This window comes from Poromitra crassiceps, assembly GCF_964638095.1.
Source record: "Poromitra crassiceps genome assembly, contig: HAP1_SCAFFOLD_872, whole genome shotgun sequence".
In the NCBI taxonomy this organism is placed as follows: Eukaryota; Metazoa; Chordata; class Actinopteri; order Beryciformes; family Melamphaidae; genus Poromitra; species Poromitra crassiceps.
The window spans coordinates 1-22088 of record NW_028151537.1 but is presented as its reverse complement, the minus strand read 5'-3'; the positions used below and the strand labels follow the sequence as shown (position 1 = coordinate 22088).

At 43.8% G+C, this 22088-nt stretch overlaps 1 protein-coding gene across 1 annotated transcript; it reads left to right on the top strand.

Moving 5' to 3' along the window:
• Positions 1–3640: 3640 nt before the first annotated feature.
• Positions 3641–17598, top strand: LOC310771612 (uncharacterized protein; the record flags this gene model as incomplete). The annotated part of the gene is made up of 6 exons (XM_083664188.1): positions 3641–3750; positions 6563–6678; positions 6810–6930; positions 13422–13535; positions 17189–17302; positions 17523–17598. Coding segments are annotated over 6 exons (651 nt in total), but the record flags the coding sequence as incomplete, so codon positions are not given.
• Positions 17599–22088: the final 4490 nt, after the last annotated feature.

Sequence of the window (22088 nt, the reverse complement as noted above, 5' to 3'; positions counted from 1 at the left end):
ACACACCATCTCAGTGGCCTTGTGGTCTGAGTGTCTGCCCTGAGACTGGGGGGTTGTGAGTTCGATCCCCGGCCGAGTCATACCAAAGACTATAAAAATGGGACCCATTTGCCTCCCTGCTTGGCACTCAGCAATCAAAGGGTTGGAATTGGGGGGTTAGATCAGTGGTTCCCAACCTTTTTTGTGCCATGTACCCCTTGAGCTGTTTTGCCATGCCAAGTGTACCCCCTGACAGCGTGTTGATGATTCTCCCAAATTTGTTCCATTAATCTCATTCAACTTTTACTATCCAACACAACTGATTATTAAATTAAAACAATATTAAATTAAAATCATTTTGAATGACTCCCCTTTAATACAAATAGCTATACACTTATTGAGAATGAACAAAATATTATATATAGCCTATATAGAGATAGATATATTCAGACTCACACAGTAACAGTTTCAACTATTTTTATTTAGTCATTTGGCACCTTTAAAAAGACACCTGAGCTAGTTTGTCTTTCATAAGCTTTGACAGTTCTGGGGGCAGCTGTTACCAGGCAAAATATCACACATAAGATAAGTAGATCCAAAAAGCAAAAGTTCAAATCAGTGCACATCACACCAAAATAGCACACAGAAATAGCACACATATTAGATCCAAAAGGCAAAAGTCCAGTGCACATTTCCCAGTTCAGGATATTCCCTTTCAACCTCACAGCAAAACACTGCCAAGAATGAAGACAACTGAATATTAAACTCAAATAATTTGAATGACAAAACTCTTATGATTCAGTCATTTGGCAGCTTTAATGAGACACCTGAGCTTGTTTGTCTTTCATAAGCTTTGATAGTTCTGGGGGCAGTGTGGCAACAGCTGTTGTTACCAGACTGTTCTCCACATTCAGTCTGTTCCTCTGCTTGTTTTTGATGTGGGTCAGAGCTGAGAAGGTCACCTCACACATATAAGTAGATCCAAAAGGCAAAAAGTTCATTCAGTGCACATTTCCCCCGCTCAGGATATTCCCTTTCAACATCACACCAAAACTCTGTCAATGACTTTTCAGCATGTGCCATCTTCAGCCCACGATCAGAGGACATGTCCACCAGATCTTCCTGCAATCTTGCAGGGAGGCTGCTGCTGCTTTCACTCACAGTGAGAGGGTTCCTCACCCAGTCCAGTTTTTCTGACTTTGCTTCAATGTCATCAAAGTACTGGTTGAAATCAGTGTTGAGTTTGGACAGATGTGCTGTCACCATTTTCACCACAGGACGCTTCTGAACATCAGTGGTGGTAAGATGGGCATCAAGCAGTGGGAAACGGCTGACATCTCCACCCTCACATTTCCTCTCCCATAATTTCACCTTATTTATGAATCCATTCACTTTGTCATACATGTTAAGGATATGTGAGTCCTTGCATTGAAGTGATAGGTTGAGGTCATTCAGCTTGGTGAACACATCAGCAAGATATGCCAGACGGGCAACCCACTCGTCATCCTCAAATAACGCCACAAGGGGATGCAGGTGCTCTGTGAGGAAAACAGACACCTCCGCTCGGAGCTCATAGAGCCTCAGTAGCGTCTTTCCACGAGACAGCCAGCGGACGTCTGTGTGAAGCAGGAGCTGGTCGTGGTCTGCCCCGCTGTCTTGACAGAGAGTTTGAAACAGCCTGTGGTTCATTGGCCTGGACTGAATGAAATGAATCACCTTCACTGCATCATCCATAACAGCACTTAACTCGGGGCTCATCCTCTTGCTTGCTAGAGCTTCCCGGTGGATAACGCAGTGCATCCATTTTATTTCGGGGTTTACCGTCATCACACGCCCAAGCAGTCCTTTGATTTTCCCCATCATTGCAGCTGCGCCATCGGTACAGATGTGACTGCAAGATTTCACGGAAAGAACGTTTATTTCGGGGTCACTTAATGGTGAGATTCCCTCTCGTTTCCCAATGGGGTGGTGTGTTTCAATCGACACTGTGTGAATTACAACGAGCGCACCTAGACACAAACACACACACACACGCACGCACGCACGCACACACACACACACACACACACACACACACACACACACACACACACACTCACACTCACACTCACACAAACACACACACACACACACACACACACACACACACACACACACACACACACTCACACTCACACTCACACTCACACACACACACACACACACACACACACACACACACAGTACTACCCTGGTAAGTTAGTCACCCTATTTTCTTCAAACAACATGTCTCATTAAAAACAGTGTATTAACTCTTTGCTCGCCAGAGTATTTTTTTAAGTTGCCACTGAGTCGCCAGAATTTGTGATCATATTCACTCATCTTTCAAGACCCACAGAATATTTTGTACTATGAATATGCTTCTGTTTTCACACACACACACACACACACACACACACACACACACACACTAGTGCTGCACGATTAATTGAATTGCAATCGCAATCGCGATGTCAGCACGTGCGATTACATAACCGCAAAAGGGTGCGATTATATATAAAATAAAATAAAAAAGTCTGTGTGTGTAAAGGTAAAGTCCCACACAATGTGTGAAATTTGTTCTCCGCATTCCACCCATCCCCTGGGGGAGCAGTGAGCGGCAGCAGTGCCGCGCTCGGGAATCATATGGTGATGCGATTGCGATTGCGATTCAATTAATCGTGCAGCACTAGTGTGTGTGTGTGTGTGTGTGTGTGTGTGTGTGTGTGTGTGTGTGTGTGTGTGTGTGTGTGTGTGTGTGTGTGTGTGTGTGTGTGTGTGTGTGTGTCTGTGTGTGTGAAAACAGAAGCATATTCATAGTACAAAATATTCTGTGGGTCTTGAAAGATGAGTGAATATGATCACAAATTCTGGCGACTCAGTGGCAACTTAAAAAATACTCTGGTGAGCAAAGAGTTAATACACTGTTTTTAATTAGACATGTTGTGTGAAGAAAATAAGGTGACACTAACTTACCAGGGTAGTACTGTGTGAGTGAGAGTGTGTGTGTGTGTGTGTGTGTGAGTGTGTGAGTGTGTGAGTGTGTGAGTGTGTGAGTGTGTGAGTGTGTGAGTGTGTGAGTGTGTGAGTGTGTGAGTGTGTGAGTGTGTGAGTGTGTGAGTGTGTGAGTGTGTGTGTGTGTGTGTGTGTGTGTGTGTGTGTGCGTGCGTGCGTGTGTCTAGGTGCGCTCGTTGTAATTCACACAGTGTCGATTGAAACACACCACCTCATTGGGAAACGAGAGGGAATCTCACCATTAAGTGACCCCGAAATAAACGTTCTTTCTGTGAACATTATGACTGACTGACTGACTGACTGACTAACTGACTGACTGACTGACTGACTGACTGACTGACTGACTAACTGACTGACTGACTGACTGACTGACTGACTCACCCTAAAGAGCCGTCTCTTGACCATGCTCTGTGCACGTGGTAAAAATCACAATTAGATGTTTTCACAAAATTGTTCAGCCCTACTCATGAGCTGTGTGTGTGTGTGTGTGTGTGTGTGTGTGTGTGTGTGTGTGTGTGTGTGTGTGTGTGTGTGTGTGTGTGTGTGTGTGTGTGTGTGTGTGTGTGTGTGTGTGTGTGTGTGTGTGTGTGTGTGCGTGCGTGCGCGCGCGTTTTTCTCCTCTCAGAAGATGAGTGGTCGTGTGGAGGAAGAAGTTGGAGCAGAGCCTCCTGACCGCTCTCTGTCTGTGCAGGAGTTGGTTCTACTCTTCAGTCATCAACATGGACCCTCAGACACAAAGTAAGATGACTGTTACACTCTAAACTTCACAATAGCCTGAGAACATGAGAACATGCTAAATTATGCATGTGCTCAAAGTAGAACATAATAATAAGCCAAACTATAGATGTGTTCCTATTTGTATCCAAAGTACTTTGAATTAATGATTTTGGAACAGATTAAAGGTTTTGAAAAACATAATCTCATACGAATTCCAATCTGATTTTACAAAATCACATTCCATAAACACAGATTTTATCAAGAAGAAGTGGATAGCGTAAACTATTTTGAAATGCTGTTGCAGGACTTAGAAAAATCATTCAATAAAAAAAACGAATTGAATCAAAAAAGCAAAATTCTGTCTACTACAATGAAACACCATTGAGTTTAACCTGTGATGTAGAAATGGTGTTAGGTCCTTCTACCTAACAGGGTGAGAGCAGCTTGTTTCAGATTCAGATGACTTTATTTATCCCAGAAGGGCATTCAGCTCTAAAGCGTACCCGGCCCCGACGTTGACTGAGCGCGCTCAGTGGGACTACATGAGTTTGTAGAGTTTGCAGAGACCTGAATGGGAGGGGCCATCTTTCCTCATTTGTTGCCGTGGTTACCACTGATGCAAAACCTGGCATCCTGGACACTTATCAACAGACCATGTTATCAAAAACTCCAGATGTCAGAAAAACTGACAATGTGCAACGTTGCAAGAAGTTGTGTGTCTTTACACACATTCAGCACCAGTGGCTCCTGCATTACATTACTGGCTTCCTTGGTAAGCTAAGCAGGTCTGGCCTAGGATACTCCTTGGATGGGAGACTGGTGCTGGAAGTGGTGTTGGAGGACCAGTAGGAGGTGCTCTTCCCCTCTGGTCCCAATGGTCTGATGAATACTCTGATCTGATGAATAATCTCCCCAATGCCCCAGGGCAGAGACAGGGGGCCCTATTCTCCCACAAGCCTTCGGCGCTAAAACGGGCCTTAAACGCAAAAAAACGTGCCTTGCGCCTGTTTTGGGACGATATCAATATGGCTTTAGGCTGCCAAATGCGCTTTAGGCCGAATGGGCGTGGCGCAGTCCCAGAATGGGCCAAAGTGGGCGTGTCGGCGCTAAATACCGGCGTACTGCTATCTTCCGACCTGGCGTTAATTTAGCGCCTTGCGCCTTTGAAAAGCAGGCCTATTCAGTGGGCCAGTTGCGCGGAGCGCTCCCCTCTGGCTCTCTCCCTCCCCTCTGGCTCTCTCCTCTTTCACCCTTCTCTGTGTCACCTCTCTCCCTCTCTCCTCAGTCTGACAGGCACAATACCGACTGTCTCTGACTCCCTCGCTCAGAGTCCCATAGAAAAAATAAGCTGTAACTTCACTGCAATGTGAATGTCCCAAGATGCATTGTGTTTCTCCATTTCGCTACTAAATAGCAACCAAATGAGCCAAAAACCTATATTAAGGGAGGATCTAAATAATGTGTAATGGTAAGACAACCTCCAATTGTAGAACATTTCAATATTGGACCAAATAAAACATCGAAATGAAAACACCACCCTATTTGAAACATATATGTCCTACTGGGGCTATAAATATCCCTTGTCGATTTAACGTGATTTAGATAAGTAACAGCGGAACGCGCTTCGGAAGCTTCTACTGTCATCTGCTATACTGTGATGTCCGCTCCAATAACTTGGCCCTACTCCACATTTAGTTTTACAATAAAAACACATTTATGCAATGACTTTACATAATGTAGGCTCTATTTATGTGCATCATCCTTCCTGCAGCAGGCGAGAGAAAATGATATCTTTCTGGACAAACTTTCACCAATCTAATAGGCTATATTTTTCTAGCTGATGCGTTTAGAACATTATTTTCACTTTGATCTTGCTATAGTGTAGCGTTTTTACATGCTTGCAGTATTTCAACTGCAGTTATATTGGTTTGAGAAGCATCATAATATGGAATAATAGCCGATATATGGAGACAGACGGGATGAAGGGAGGTGGGGGGGGGGGGGGGGGATCAGAGGCTTGGGTTTCGTCTGGTTTTGCTGGACCACTGGAATGGAGCTTAAAAGGCAAGCATGCGATTCGTTTATTGCACTTATCCAATGAACTGACGGTGCATAATTTTACGCTTAAAAGGCGTGGTTGTAATGGTTGAGGCTGCGTCTAGCGCCAAGACCAAGATATCAAGTGCGCTGGTCCACGCCCACTGATTTGAGCTGCGCCAGGCGCTCGGCCTAGAAACAGCGCCGATGCAATGATAGGGACCAGGGACTCTGTCCTGTGAGTGAGCACCGTCCTTCGGGTGAGACGTTAAACCGAGGTCCTGACTCTCTGTGGTCAATAAAGATCCCATCGGCACTCTTCACATGAGTAGGGGTGGAACCCCGGTGCCCTGAGGGGTGGAACCCCGGTGCCCTGGGGGGTGGAACCCCGGTGCCCGGTGCCCTGAGGGGTGGAACCCCGGTGCCCTGGGGGGTGGAACCCCGGTGCCCGGTGCCCTGAGGGGTGGAACCCCGGTGCCCTGGCCAAATTCCCAAACAGGCCTTTCTTCAATCATGGCCACCTAATCATCCCTCCTTACTTAATTGGCACATTCAGTCCTCAACTCTCCACTGTGATAGGCTGATGTGTGGTGAGCGTTCTGGCGCAAACTGGCTGCTGTGCATCACCCAGGTGGGTGCTACACATCGGTGGTGGATGAGCTGAGTTCCCTCCCCCTCCCTCCCCTGATATGTGAAGCGCTTTGAGTGTGTAGAAAGGCGCTATATAAATCCAATCAATTAATTATTATAATTACTAGAGCTAATGATGATATGTATCAAACATTTGTGTTTGCAGAGGTCAGCACCACAGGCAGAGAGCAGAGTCTCCAGTTCCCAGCTGTCTGTCTATGAAGACTGACCGGTCTAAAGATGATTTTACAGACTTCAGTAATGAACCTGGAAACCTAGACTGTGAGTCTCAATATTATTATTTTTGTCTAAAATGCATTTCTAAAATTTCCACATTTATTTTGATGAAAATTGGCGGACCCCCTGCAGTACCTCCACGAACATTTCAAATCTACTTTTACATTTTTCAACAGCATCCCCCCCCACCCGCCAGAGAGCAGAGTCTCCAGTACCCAGCTGTCTGTCGATGAAGACTGACAGGTCTAAACATAGACCTCCAGCTTTCAGTAATGAACCTGGACCTTCAGACACAAGGTAAGAGGACTGGTTATACTGCAATGAGGAAATGTGATTTGATATCCTACAGTATTGAGGTGAGCTCAAATTAATGCTGAACAAACAATGACTCAAATTAAACAATGAATAATGAAAATTGAAAAAGAGCTAAGTAGGCTACAGATATGGGCTATATCTTGTGAACATCGAGCCCACTAACAGGCCTACAGCTCAGTTGCTGCAGCATATTGATGTGGAGAATTTATATGATGTATATAAGCAATACATCTATGTATCTATCGCTCAAAAGGCCACCTCCCTACTGAAGAAAGTATTTTCTATTCATACGGGGGTCACACGTTATTTCTCTATCATCACAATTAACGGTATGTATATTTACATTCTGTCATTTATTTTAGCTGACACTTTTGTGAAAACGTAGGGTAGCTTCAGTTGTTTTAAATTGTGTGTGTGGTGTTTATATTATTATAACAATAATTATTTGTATCGATCAATTACTAGAAATTTTAGGGGACTCCAATTGAATTCCATGCGACCCCAAGTTTAGGTAAAGCCCGGAGTAGCCCCTCCCTCTGGAGTAGCCCCTCCCTCTCCTCCACCCACGCAAACCACATACATATTCAGATTGTCACTTGCAGATCAATAAATCTTTAGTGAATTAAACTTTAGGACACAGATGTGTGAATACTCTTTGGCCCCTATCGTTGCATCGGCGCTGTTTCTAGGCCGAGCGCCTGGCGCAGCGCAAATCAGTGGGCGTGGACCAGCGCACTTGATATCGTCGTGCTGGCGCTACACGCAGCCTAAAGCATTACAACCACGCCTTTTAAGCGTAAAATTATGCACCATCATGCTCATTGGATAACTGCAATAAACGAATCGCACGCTTGCCTTTTTAGCTCCAATTCCAGTGGTCCCGCAAAACCAGATGAAAGCCAAACGCTCTGCCCCCCCCCCCTCCCTTAATCCAGTCTGTCTGTCTCCATTATAGGCTATTATTCCATATTATTATGCTTCTCAAACCAATAACTGCAGTTTAAATACGCTACACTATAGCAAGATCAAAGTGAAAAGAATGTTCTAAATGCATCGGATAGAAAAATATAGCCTATCCCTATATGATGAGATTCATTTTATATTGGTGAAAGTTTGTCCAGAACGATATCGTTTTCTCTCCCCTGCTGCAGGTAGAATGATGCACATAAATATACCCTACATTATGTAAAGTCATTGCATAAATGTGTTTTTATTGTAAAACTAAATGTGAAGTAGGGCCAAGTTATTGGAGCGGACATCACAGTATAGCACATGACAGTAGAAAGCGTTCCGCAGCGCGTTCCGCTGTCACTTATCTAAATCACGTTAAAACGACAAGAGATATATATAGGCCCAGGAGGACATATATGTTTCACATAGGGTGGTGTATTCATTTCGATGTTTCATTTGGTCCAATATTGAAATGTGTACAATTGCAGGTTGTGTTACCATTACACATTAATTTAGATCAACCTTTTATATCTATTTCGCCTCATTTGGTTGCTATTTAGTAGCGAAATGGAGAAGCACAATGCATGCTGGGACAGGCCAGACAATTTACAACTTATTTTTCCTATATGGGAAGTGTGTTGTGCCTGTCTAAGCGAGGGAGTCAGAGAGAGAGAGAGAAGGGTGACAGAGAAGAGGCAGAAGAGCACTGGCGCACTGAATAGGCCTGGTTTCAGAGAGAGACAGAGAAGGGTGACAGGGGAGAGGCAGAAGTGCACTGGCGCACTGAATAGGCCTGGTTTTCAAAGGCGCAAAGCGCTAAATTTACGGCAGGTGCGAAGATATCATTACGCCGAGATTTAAGGCCGACACGCCCACTTTGGCCCATTCTGGGACTGCGCCACGCCCATTCGGCCTAAAGCGCATTTGGCAGCGTAAAGCCATATTGATATCGTCCCAAAACAGGCGCAAGGCATGTTTTTTTGCGTTTAAGGCCCGTTTTAGTGCCGAAGGCTTGTGGGAGAATAGGGCCCTTTGAGTATAAATTACATCATGCAAGTTCTCAGGTGTTTTGCTGCAAAAATGCCTCCATAGTTTCTGTCTAAAACAGTGTAGGGTAAATACATACATGTAAACTATCCAAGGTGAGTAGTTTACCCACTATATATATAGAGAGAGAGTATATATATAGGCTATATGTGTATATATACCGGTGTGTGTATATATATATATATATACCGTAAATTCCGGACTATAAGGCGCACCGGTATATAAGCCGCGGGACCAAAATTGACTATTTTTTTCTTATATAAGCCGCACCGGTCTATAAGCCGCGGGTGTTTTGATGTTTAATTACCATATGAAAGGGTTCGTGCACAGAGAGGAATGTCGGGAAAGAGATGGCTGTTTGGGGAAGCTCCCATTTATTAACATTTCAACAAAACAAAACAAAAGTCAGGTCACTAATCCCCAGACAAAATCACACAACAATAGGCTATATGTGCAGCAAACCTGTAACCAGAGAAGTCAAGTCACTAATCCTCGTCTTCCTCTTCTTCCTGCGTACTGAAACCACCAAAGTCCTCATCTTCAGTGTCGGAAACGAACAGGTTCAGGGTGGCTTCGTCAACCACTCTCCTCTCTCCTTCATTGTCACTCAAAACCAACGAACTCCTCTTCGTCACTGTCGGCATCGAACAGCCTCTGAAGCCTCTGACGGCCCTCAGCGCCAGCTGTGGCGGCGTCATCCTCTTCATCCCGCAGCAGTCCAGCGTTTTGGAACCCGTTGGTGATTGTGGATGCTTTTATGACCTCTGAAGGACTTTTTGGTCTTCTTGCACTGAGACAGTTCCTCCTGCTGCACCGTCCAACGCCTCACCATTGACTCATCGATGCCCAGGTTACGCGCGGCTGCTCTGTTTCCCTCTTTTAATGCGAGATTGACTGCTTTCAACTTGAAAGCTGCGTCGTGTGAATTTCTGCGTACCTTCCCCATGGTAAGTGAGAGTGTTGCTTCTACTGCTCGTCTTGTTGTGAATATTCCTTGATCTTCCTTTGTGTGAATTCGCAGAAGTTTGTGATTTTCTCCTGGTAGTCGGGGGAGGGAGTTGATGGCCGAGTGGCCGTTTGCTTACCGTAATTACCATATGTAAGTGGTCACGCACAGAGGGGATTGTCGGGAAAGAGATGGCTGTTTGAGGAAGCTCCCATTTACCGTATTACCGTAACATTTCAACAAAACAACATAACACAACACCACCGTTGTTTATTTTTACAGTGCACACAGTGTCCGCGGTGTGGTGAAAAGAGGGCAAGAGAGGAAATTAAAACAGAAGTGGATTTATAGTTAGAAAGAGTGCTAAAAAAGAGAGATTTTATTTGTATTTTTTTTTCTTTTCTGAAAAAATCCATAGATAAGCCGCACCGTTATATAAGCCGCAGGGGCCAAAAAACGGGAAAAAAGCCGCGGCTTATAGTCCGGAATTTACGGTATATATATATATATATATTAGGGCTGTCAAACGATTAATTTTCTTAATCGCGATTAATCGCGCGATTAATTATAATTAATCGCGATTAATCGCGTCTTTGTATCGCATGTTTAAAATGCTATTATTTTGCATTGTAAAGCATTTTTAATTAGATATTAATAATTATTACCAGTGTGTCGTGATTGGGAATCAAATTAATGCAAATAAATGTACTTTGTGATCTTGAATTTTAGATTTATTTTCAATTCAATAGAAGTGCAATGTAGACAGGAGGTCACAAAATGCATCTTGAATAGAAAATACATGCACAATAATTGTAAACACTCCAGCCCCGATACTTCCGGCGGCGGCGCTGTGGAGCAGTCGAAACCCAAAATGACACAGCCGAAGAAGGCTGTATCTGAGCTGAGCTAAAAACTTTGGCACTTCCATGTGAATAATGGCTCGGTATTGGAAACTGTGTATTGATAACGTGTATATCGCGTGAAGCCATTGGAGCCGACCTCCCAGTGGTTAGAGAACCCGCGCATCCGAGACTCTGAAGGAAGAATGAGTGATGAGTCTCGCGCTAGCTAGCTGGCTGCTAGCTACTTTCAGGTGATCGCTCGCCTCAAACTCAATGTACTTCGGTGATATTTTAATTCTGTTTTACACAAGGTGCAAACTACGGCTCTTGACTTATCCACTGTGCCATTTGGGAAGTAAAACGATCCATTTAAAAGCGTATTGCTGTGGTTCTCTTCCATGCCTGCCTGCACAAACAGGAGACAGGAAACCGAACGGCTTGACTACAAGTACGGGGCGACGAAGGGACAAAATAGCCCTCTTTTGTCCGCATGCGATTAACGCGATTAAAAAAAAAAAACGCGTTATGATCGGCGCGCGTTAACGCACGATTAACGCGTTAACGCTGACAGCCCTAATATATATGTAAATAAGCAGCACAATTTTTACACCGTCGTCGTGTGTTTCAACAGAAGAAGACTGGGTTTAACGTTAATAATGCGACTCACTTCTAGATTTGCTCGGTGGATTATAACGTTATGCTTGGCCGAGTTGAAGAGTGGCACCTGGTAATCCAGATGGCTGGTCAGGGGTAGAGGACAAGGTTGACAAAGGCTTTACGCCGAAACGTCCGATTTTTCTCTGCCCAATAAAAGGCTTTTTTTTCAAATTAGCCTACCGTGAGTGCCGGCTCTCCTCTTTCATTGTTATCTATTATCCAGGCACCCGGTGTGTTTTTCATATAAGGAGTTTTACCTTTTACCTACCTGCGCTTTACCTCAATTCTGGTCAGGGGTAGAGACATCACTCTGATTGGCTGGTCAGGGGTAGAGAAATCACTCTGATTGGCTGGTCAGAGGTAGAGAAATCACTCTGATTGGCTGGTCAGGGGTAGAGAAATCACTCTGATTGGCTGGTCAGGGGTAGAGAAATCACTCTGGTTGGCTGATCAGGGGTAGAGAAATCACTCTGATTGGCTGGTCAGAGGTAGAGAAATCACTCTGATTGGCTGGTCAGGGGTAGAGAAATCACTCTGATTGGCTGGTCAGGGGTAGAGAAATCACTCTGATTGGCTGGTCAGAGGTAGAGAAATCACTCTGATTGGCTGGTCAGGGGTAGATAAATCACTCTGATTGGCTGGTCAGGGGTAGAGAAATCACTCTGGTTGGCTGATCAGGGGTAGAGAAATCACTCTGATTGGCTGGTCAGAGGTAGAGAAATCACTCTGATTGGCTGGTCAGGGGTAGAGATATCACTCTGGTTGGCTGATCAGGGGTAGAGAAATCACTCTGATTGGCTGGTCAGGGGTAGAGAAATCACTCTGGTTGGCTGATCAGGGGTAGAGAAATCACTCTGATTGGCTGGTCAGGGGTAGAGAAATCACTCTGATTGGCTGGTCAGGGGTAGAGAAATCACTCTGATTGGCTGGTCAGGGGTAGAGAAACACACAAAATGCTCTGCTCATTTTCCAACTTCATCTCATCTGATCATTCCAATACGCGGATATTTTCACGACGTGACTTTGGTAAAGTCTATCAACTCTCACTGCATGATACTCATTTAGTGTGGTTTCTCCTTATTATTCACCTCCGCCTCTTCCTTTCTTCTTCCACAAGTAAAAGACCAGACAAGACCTGACAACACAACTATATACATGTATATGTATATATATATATATATATATATATATATATAAGACCAGACAAGACCTGACAACACCAGTTCCATTTGTAACTTTTCATCTGACATATTCTCCATTAGAAGTAGCTATATTAAGTGAGAGAAATAGTAGGCAAACACTGCTTTGTTTCATTAATCAGGTCTCACACAGGTGCAAATCGTACGTACTTGTTGCAGCACGAACTGGTTGTTCCTGGACCAACATTTCCTCCTTGTATGGGCCGGGAAAACCCCGCCCCAAACTCATTTGATTGGTCGCCGCAATTGCTTCTTCCTGAAAACGTGTGACAAGTAAAAAAGATGTGGTTAAGATTAGGGTTTCTCATCTAACCATGACCATAACCAAACCCTAACCCTAACCACATTGTTGTACTTGCTTAAACCTAATGTTTTATAAAAATGTGTGTGGTTAGGGAAGGGCTTCTAGTCATGAGTCCAGACAGGCAGCTTGCAGGCAAGTGTTCGCTGAGCCTTGGCTGAGGAGCTCTTTACCTGAGATGATGAGAGCTTCCTCAGCATCATAGATTTTCAGCCTAGCTACCAGGCCAAGCCCCAGCAGCAGCCTAGCTACCAGGCCAAGCCCCAGCAGCAGCCTAGTTACCAGGCCAAGCCCCAGCAGCAGCCTAGCTACCAGGCCAAGCACCAGCAGCAGCCTAGCTACCAGGCCAAGCACCAGCAGCAGCCTAGCTACCAGGCCAAGCCCCAGCAGCAGCCTAGCTACCAGCTGAACCACCAGCAGTCTGTGTGCCTGCCTCTCCTGAACCGACTAACCTGTGAAGAGCCCATCCTGATTGTCTTCTTCATAAAGACACAGATACCTTCACAATGTTCATAATGTGTTTCTCTCAGGATGCAGCAGGAGAGAGCAGACTCCCCTGAGCCCAGCTGTGTGTCCATGAAGAGTGACCGGTCTATGTCTCACCCTTTTAACTTCAAAGATGGACAGCACTCTACTGATCTGAGGTATTTATTTGAAACTGACGATCACAACAGATACACAGTTATCAGATGTAGAATTGGTCTGATCCTTCATCACATCCAATCAGAGCAGCATTTACACAGTTGAGTTAATTGTGTGTGGGTGTGTGTGTGTGTGTGTGTGTGTGTTCAAGATTCAAGATTCAAGATTTTTATTGTCACTCCATAGTACAAGTATCACGTGTGAAATTCTTGTGCTGTAAACTCCGTTACAACATAGTGCAAAATAACAGGGCATATAGGTGCAGGAAAACAAGAGAAGGACCCGCGCATCCGAGACTCTGAAGGAAGAATGAGTGATGAGTCTCACGCTAGCTAGCTGGCTGCTAGCTGGCCGCTAGCTGCTCCGGTATGCTTAGCTTTTAGGTGATAGCTCAAAATCGATGTACTTCGGTGATATTTTAATTCCGTTTTACACAAGGTGCAAACTACTGTTGACTTGTCCACTGTGCCATTTGGGAGTTTTTTTTAAGTAAAACGAGCCATTTAGAAGCGTATTGCTGTCGCTCTCTTCCATGCCTGCACAGGCAGGAGACAGGAAACCGCTGCGACCGGCTTGACTACAAGTACGGGTTCGATGAAGGGACAAAATAGCGGCATGCGATCAACGCGATAAAAAAGAAAATAACGCGGTATGGACGGCCCTTAATCGCAACGCGATTAACGCGTTAACGTTGACAGCCCTAATGTGTACAGTATATACATACATATACTGTATATGTATTCGATATTGTGAAATTCAATATCGCCCCAGACACACCAAGCCGACAGTCGGTTGTCGGCCATGTCTGGGCATCTGTCGCTCTAGTATTTGCGGTGTGTCCCACACCATTCGCTCTAGTAGGCTTTGTCAGCTGCTTTTCTGGCTGATTCAACATTTTGAATCGGCGTGTGGTCGTTGGTGAGAGAATTCACTCTGATTGGCTGGTCAGGGGTAGAGACATCACTCTGATTGGCTGGTCAGGGGTAGAGACATCACTCTGATTGGCTGGTCAGGGCCAGGGTAGAGAAATCACTCTGATCGGCTGGTCAGGGGTAGAGACATCACTCTGATTGGCTGGTCAGGGGTAGAGACATCACTCTGATTGGCTGGTCAGGGCCAGGGTAGAGAAATCACTCTGATCGGCTGGTCAGGGGTAGAGACATCACTCTGATTGGCTGGTCAGGGGTAGAGACATCACTCTGATTGGCTGGTCAGGGGTAGATACATCACTCTGATTGGCTGGTCAGGAGTAGAGAAATCACTCTGATTGGCTGGTCAGGGGTAGAGACATCACTCTGATTGGCTGGTCAGGGGTAGAGAAATCACTCTGATTGGCTGGTCAGGGGTAGAGAAATCACTCTGATTGGCTGGTCAGGGGTAGAGAAATCACTCTGATTGGCTGGTCAGGGGTAGAGAAATCACTCTGATTGGCTGGTCAGGGGTAGAGAAATCACTCTGATTGGCTGGTCAGGGGTAGAGAAATCACTCTGATTGGCTGGTCAGGGGTAGAGAAATCACTCTGATTGGCTGGTCAGGGGTAGAGAAATCACTCTGATTGGCTGGTCAGGGGTAGAGAAATCACTCTGATTGGCTGGTCAGGGGTAGAGAAATCACTCTGATTGGCTGGTCAGGGGTAGAGAAATCACTCTGATTGGCTGGTCAGGGGTAGAGAAATCACTCTGATTGGCTGGTCAGGGGTAGAGAAATCACTCTGATTGGCTGGTCAGGGGTAGAGAAATCACTCTGATTGGCTGGTCAGGGGTAGATAAATCACTCTGATTGGCTGGTCAGGGGTAGAGAAATCACTCTGATTGGCTGGTCAGGGGTAGAGAAACACACTAAACGCTCTGCTCATTTTCCAACTTCATCTCATCTGATCATTCCAATACACTGATATTTTCATGACGTGTCTTTGGTAAAGTCTATCACCTCTCGCTGCAGGATACTCATTTAGTGTGGTTTCTCCTTATTATTCACCTCCGCCTCTTCCTTTCTTCTTCCACAAGCAAAAGACCAGACAAGACCTGACAACACAACTATATATATATATATATATATATATATATATATATATATATAAAAGACCAGACAAGACCTGACAACACAACTATATATATATATATATATATATATATATATATATATATATATATATATATATATATATATATATATATATATATATATATAAAAGACCAGACAAGACCTGACAACACAACTATATATATATATATATATATATATATATATATATATATATATATATATATATATATATATATATATATATATAAAAGACCAGACAAGACCTGACAACACAACTATATATATATATATATATATATATATATATATATATATATATATATATATATATATATATATATAAAAGACCAGACAAGACCTGACAACACAACTATATATATATATATATATATATATATATATATATATATATATATAAAAGACCAGACAAGACCTGACAACACAACTATATATATATATATATATATATATATATATATATATATATATATATATATATATATAAAAGACCAGACAAGACCTGACAACACAACTATATATATATATATATATATATATATATATATATATATATATATATATATAAAAGACCAGACAAGACCTGACAACACAACTATATATATATATATATATATATATATATATATATATATATATATATATATATATATATATATATATATATATATATATATATAAAAGACCAGACAAGACCTGACAACACAACTATATATATATAAAAGACCAGACAAGACTTGACAACACAACTATATATATATATATATATATATATATATATATATATATATATATATATAGTTGTGTTGTCAGGTCTTGTCTGGTCTTTTATATATATATATATATATATATATATATATATATATATATATATATATATATATATATATATATATAGTGAGGTCTGACAACACCAGTTCCATTTGTAACTTTTCATCTGACATATTCTCCATTAGAAGGAGTTATATTAAGTGAGAGAAATAGTAGGCAAACACTGCTTTGTTTCATTAATCAGGTCTCACACAGGTGCAAATCATACGTACTTGTTGCAGCACGAACTGGTTGTTCCTGGACCAACATTTCCTCCTAGTATGGGCTGGGAAAACCCCGCCCCGAACTCATTTGATTGGTCGCCGCAATTGCTTCTTCCTGAAAAGGTGTGGCAAGTAAAAAAGGTGTGGTTAGGGAAGGGCTTCTAGTCATGAGTCCAGACAGGCAGCTTGCAGGCAAGTGTTCGTTAAGCCTTGGCTGAGGAGCTCTTTACCTGAGATGATGAGAGCTTCCTCAGCATCATAGATTTTCAGCCTAGCTACCAGGCCAAGCCCCAGCAGCAGCCTAGCTACCAGGCCAAGCCCCAGCAGCAGCCTAGCTACCAGGCCAAGCCCCAGCAGCAGCCTAGCTACCAGGCCAAGCCCCAGCAGCAGCCTAGTTACCAGGCCAAGCCCCAGCAGCAGCCTAGCTACCAGCTGAACCACCAGCAGTCTGTGTGCCTGCCTCTCCTGAACCGACTAACCTGTGAAGAGCCCATCCTGATTGTCTTCTTCATAAAGACACAGATACCTTCACAATGTTCATAATGTGTTTCTCTCAGGATGCAGCAGCAGAGAGCAGACTCCCCTGAGCCCAGCTGTGTGTCCATGAAGAGTGACCGGTCTATGTCTCACCCTTATAACTTCAAAGATGGACAGCACTCTACTGATCAGAGGTATTTATTTAAAACTGATGATCACAACAGATACACAGTTATCAGATATAGAATTGGTCCGATCCTTCATCACATCCAGTTGAGTTCATTGTGTGTGTGTGTGTGTGTGTGTGTGTGTGTGTGTGTGCGCGCGCGCGCGTGTGTGTGTGTGTGTGTGTGTGTGTGTGTGTGTGTGTGTGTGTGTGTATGTATGACCTCATACATCATGTCCTCTCAACAGAGTCGAGGAGAGGTCAGAGGTTTCCAGTGGTCAGTCTGCCCAGGAGCATCAAACAGACCTGGACTCCATATTTATGGTGTGAAAATAAAATAACACATTTTACTTCAGCTACACACAAAAACACCCTGTACTTCACCATCAAGTGAAATCAACCTGTTACAAAAAGGTCAGATGTTACTGTATCATCACAGCTAGTTATTATGGTTAGGAGTTACTAAGTTATGCCTTGGCAGATATATCAAGGAGGATGTCCTAGTCAAATTCAGGAGTTTTGTCATCATTGGTGAAAGTGGGCGGGGTCTATAGTGTAAGCATGTAATAGCCTCATTTGTCATTTGGAATGGCATTTCTGACATGCTATTTCGCAATTTGACCAAAAGGGGGCGCCGCAAATGTAAAAAGTGTGTGTGGCCTAACACAAAATATGCCGTAACTTCACACCCGTTTGTAACTCCTATGCTGTTTTTCCAATTTTCAGGCAACTTTTTTCCACATGTTCACCTGAATGTGCTCTACAAATTTGCCTCAAGGACTATTAGGTGTTCAATTTGCGCAAGGTTTGAACTGCCTCTGCCCCTGAAGGATTTTTTTTTTTTTTAACACATCTTTATTATAACTAAAGTGTAGTCTCTCAAGCCAGACTGTCTCTTCTACATTATGTGAATGCACCTTAGACAGTCTGTAATTCACGCCCACTGAACATGGTCAAAGGAAGTTGTGGGGAAAAAACGCTTCAGACCGGAGGAAGTTTGAACCGATGCAGGTGATTAAAGAAATACAAGCAGAGGAGGCGGGACATCCGCTCTGATTTCTCCAATCACCTGCCTTTAGACGAAACATCCAGGATATCAGCCTATCATCGCTCATTACTTTCCCTGAGTTTCCCTTTCCGTTTTGACCAGGTTTTCCCAGTTCCAAATACAGACGTTTAGTCAGAAGCATTTGAAAATTGCGAGAGCAAACCGTCTTAAGTATACATGGGCAAAATCCGGCCCGCGATGGAATTTTTTTTTTTTTTTTTACACACACACAGTGCACCTGAACGCAACATGCAAGATACCCACTGAATAAGTGTCCAAATGTTCATGTCATATAATATTCTCGCCAATATTCCACTTCTGTTATAGCATTTCAGTCTGGAATATGGAATATCTTTCAATAATCTTTATGACTAAAAGGCTACATTGAAGTAGAAATTTAAATAACTCAAATAACTCAGTGGTTTTGGATTTATTTAGCTTCAAGACTGCATTTTTGTTCGTGTGACCCTCAACACAGGCTTTGATCATCCCGGGACACTTACTGATACTTATGCTTAAATTAACCCACTCATATTCTGGTTTATTTCAAGAAAAACATTTCGGCTAGTGGAAATTCGAATTGGCTGGTAACTTTAAAATCTAGCAGCCACATTGGCAGGTGGTCAAAAAAGTTAATTTCAAGCCCTGAGAGCAGGTGGTGACATAGGAGTGAGTGAGAAAAGGATCAAATATTGGTGGTTAAGACTGAATAATGACATCACAACTGTTAATTTAAAATGAGTTATTCCTCTAAACCTGGCTTCAAATGCACCAAATTTTTCGCGCTGGTGCCGTTTGGCCCTCAGCAAAACCTGGTAGCGAGGACATATTTTGTGGCCCTCTCTATCATCAAAGTTACCCATCCATGGGTTACGGCATGACAATATTTGTTCGGCCCCCGGCAACAATCTGGGTTTCTCATGTGGCCCCCCATGAAAAATAATTGCCCACCCCTGGTCTTAAGAGACTACGTGCAGTGTATCTGTGTACCTGTAAATGTTGCTTCTCTGCACATTAAACCTGTATCGTGTGCTGCAGGCTGGCCAGCGCGGACAGTTTCCCAGCCCCATAAATGTCATAAGAGTCGTCAGAAATAGCTCCCCAACAGATACAAAAACATGGGCACATGCGCTTGATGAACATACAAAGAACTGCCATGATTGGATTTGTGAAACACACATTTAAAGAAATCATGATTTCCTTCTCCCTGGAGCTTCTCCTCTGACAGCTCCTCACTCGCCTCAGGCAGCCAGACTGCAGGAGCTCCGCCCCCGGCCGATTCGTGCGGTGGAGGCTGCGTAGCCATTGTGCAGCATGGCCAAGTAGTGCCAGAGATTTGATATCCTACCATCTCTGGTTGCGCATTTTCTTCTTAGATTTTTCTCACTCACGCCCGCGCCTCCTCTCAAGTTGTCTTGCGCCCCCCAGTGGAGGCACGGTCTAAACTTTGAGAACTGCTGGCCTAACCCAATCACTAAGGCTTATGTCCTCCCTTACCATTAGCCTTTAGCCCTAATGTAAGATGAAATCTCTATCTCTAGAGTACTGATGTAAGAGTGAAACTTACTCACTTATGTGTTTGCAAGTTATCTCTGTTTAGGCAGCAGGGTAAAGATTACAGTTCATTAATTCACTGGTCTTCTTGATCTTCTGCGCTATCCGTCATGGCGTCGCTCTGAACTGGGGCATGATTGGCTTGGTGATACCCAGCTCCATGGCATCGGTTTCAGTTGGACCACTTGGGATGTTGCTTGTTCTGGTCTTCATTCAAAGGCTGGATGCTTAGGAAATCCACAATCCCCAAATGTGATAAGTGTTGCATCTAGATGATCAAATATCCTATTAGTTTGAGAAGGTGCAACTCTATTATGTCACGTGGAGTTGCTTGCTAATCCCGTAGCTTCTGCTACGTTAGTTACCAAACAGTCCTAATCATCAGTTCTACAGGTCTGTGCATCCACAGACGACCAACTGTCCTCAAGAAACAGTAGCTTCACAGGTCTGTGTGTCCACACACGACCAGCTGTCCTCAAGAAACATAGCTTCACAGGTCTGTGCGTCCACACACGACCAGCTGTCCTCAAGAAACATAGCTTCACAGGTCTGTGCGTCCACACACGACCAGCTGTCCTCAAGAAACATAGCTTCACAGGTCTGTGTGTCCACACACGACCAGCTGTCCTCAAGAAACATAGCTTCACAGGTCTGTGTGTCCACACACGACCAGCTGTCCTCAAGAAACATAGCTTCACAGGTCTGTGCGTCCACACATGACCAACTGTCCTCAAGAAACATAGCTTCACAGGTCTGTGTGTACACACACGACCAGCTGTCCTCAAGAAACATAGCTTCACAGGTCTGTGCGTCCACACACGACCAGCTGTCCTCAAGAAACATAGATTCACAGGTCTGTGCGTCCACACATGACCAACTGTCCTCAAGAAACATAGCTTCACAGGTCTGTGCGTCCACACACGACCAGCTGTCCTCAAGAAACATAGCTTCACAGGTCTGTGCGTCCACACACGACCAGCTGTCCTCAAGAAACATAGCTTCACAGGTCTGTGCGTCCACACACGACCAACTGTCCTCAAGAAACATAGCTTCACAGGTCTGTGCGTCCACACACGACCAGCTGTCCTCAAGAAACATAGCTTCACAGGTCTGTGCGTCCACACACGACCAGCTGTCCTCAAGAAACATAGCTTCACAGGTCTGTGCGTCCACACACGACCAACTGTCCTCAAGAAACATAGCTTCACAGGTCTGTGTGTCCACACATGACCAGCTGTCCTCAAGAAACATAGCTTCACAGGTCTGTGTGTCCACACATGACCAACTGTCCTCAAGAAACAGTAGCTTCACAGGTCTGTGTGTCCACACATGACCAACTGTCCTCAAGAAACAGTAGCTTCACTTCAGCTACCAGACTGCTTTTGATCCATGTGGTTCATCTGTCGGCGTCCTCAATCAGTATCATCAACATCAGCTGCTCTTCCTTCATCTTAGGATGATGTAATTTCATGGACAAGAGAAACCTTTGACCCAAATATGTCAGTCCAGTACTTTCCCTACAGCCCCCCCTAACGGTACACCTCCAGTACTACCATAATATAAGCAAAATCCTAATAAGTACTAAGAAAGAAAGAAAGAAAGATTGATTTCTAAAAATTAAGAAAGTTATCTGACGAGTGTCATGATTGTAATTTTCTGCAGGGCGTAGCATATAAACTATTCTGGTCATTATAATTTCCCAACTCAGTCTCACAAAGACTTGTGACATAGTAACGTGGGTCCACAGCCCAGACGTTCTTCTTTCACCAAAACACATTTACAATTGTTCAAAAATAAAGTTTGTTTGACCACTAGAGGGCGAAGGCGAGGATGAGGCGAGGATGAGGCTCCCACAACTCTCTACTGGGGCAACTCGGTGGTCACAGCCGGCTCAGTAACCAGGAAGTAGCTGTGGACTGAGGCAAAAACTGACATTCACATTCAACTATTTTAGAGCCATTGTTGTGAAACTAGAAGGCTTTGTGCTGTGGGTCAACATTTCTATTCCATAATTATTTGTGAGATCATGTTGAATCTCCATGCTGCACTCTTTAGATCAGTGCAGGCTTTCAGTCTCTGAAGATGGATTTAATTTTGTCTGCAGATTTTAGTATGAAGGTTTAATATGTATATTATTCTGTTCCAGCTGCTTGAGGAGAACATCATCACCTTTGTGAAGATGGAGCTGAGAAGGTTGAGTCCAGATGAGGCA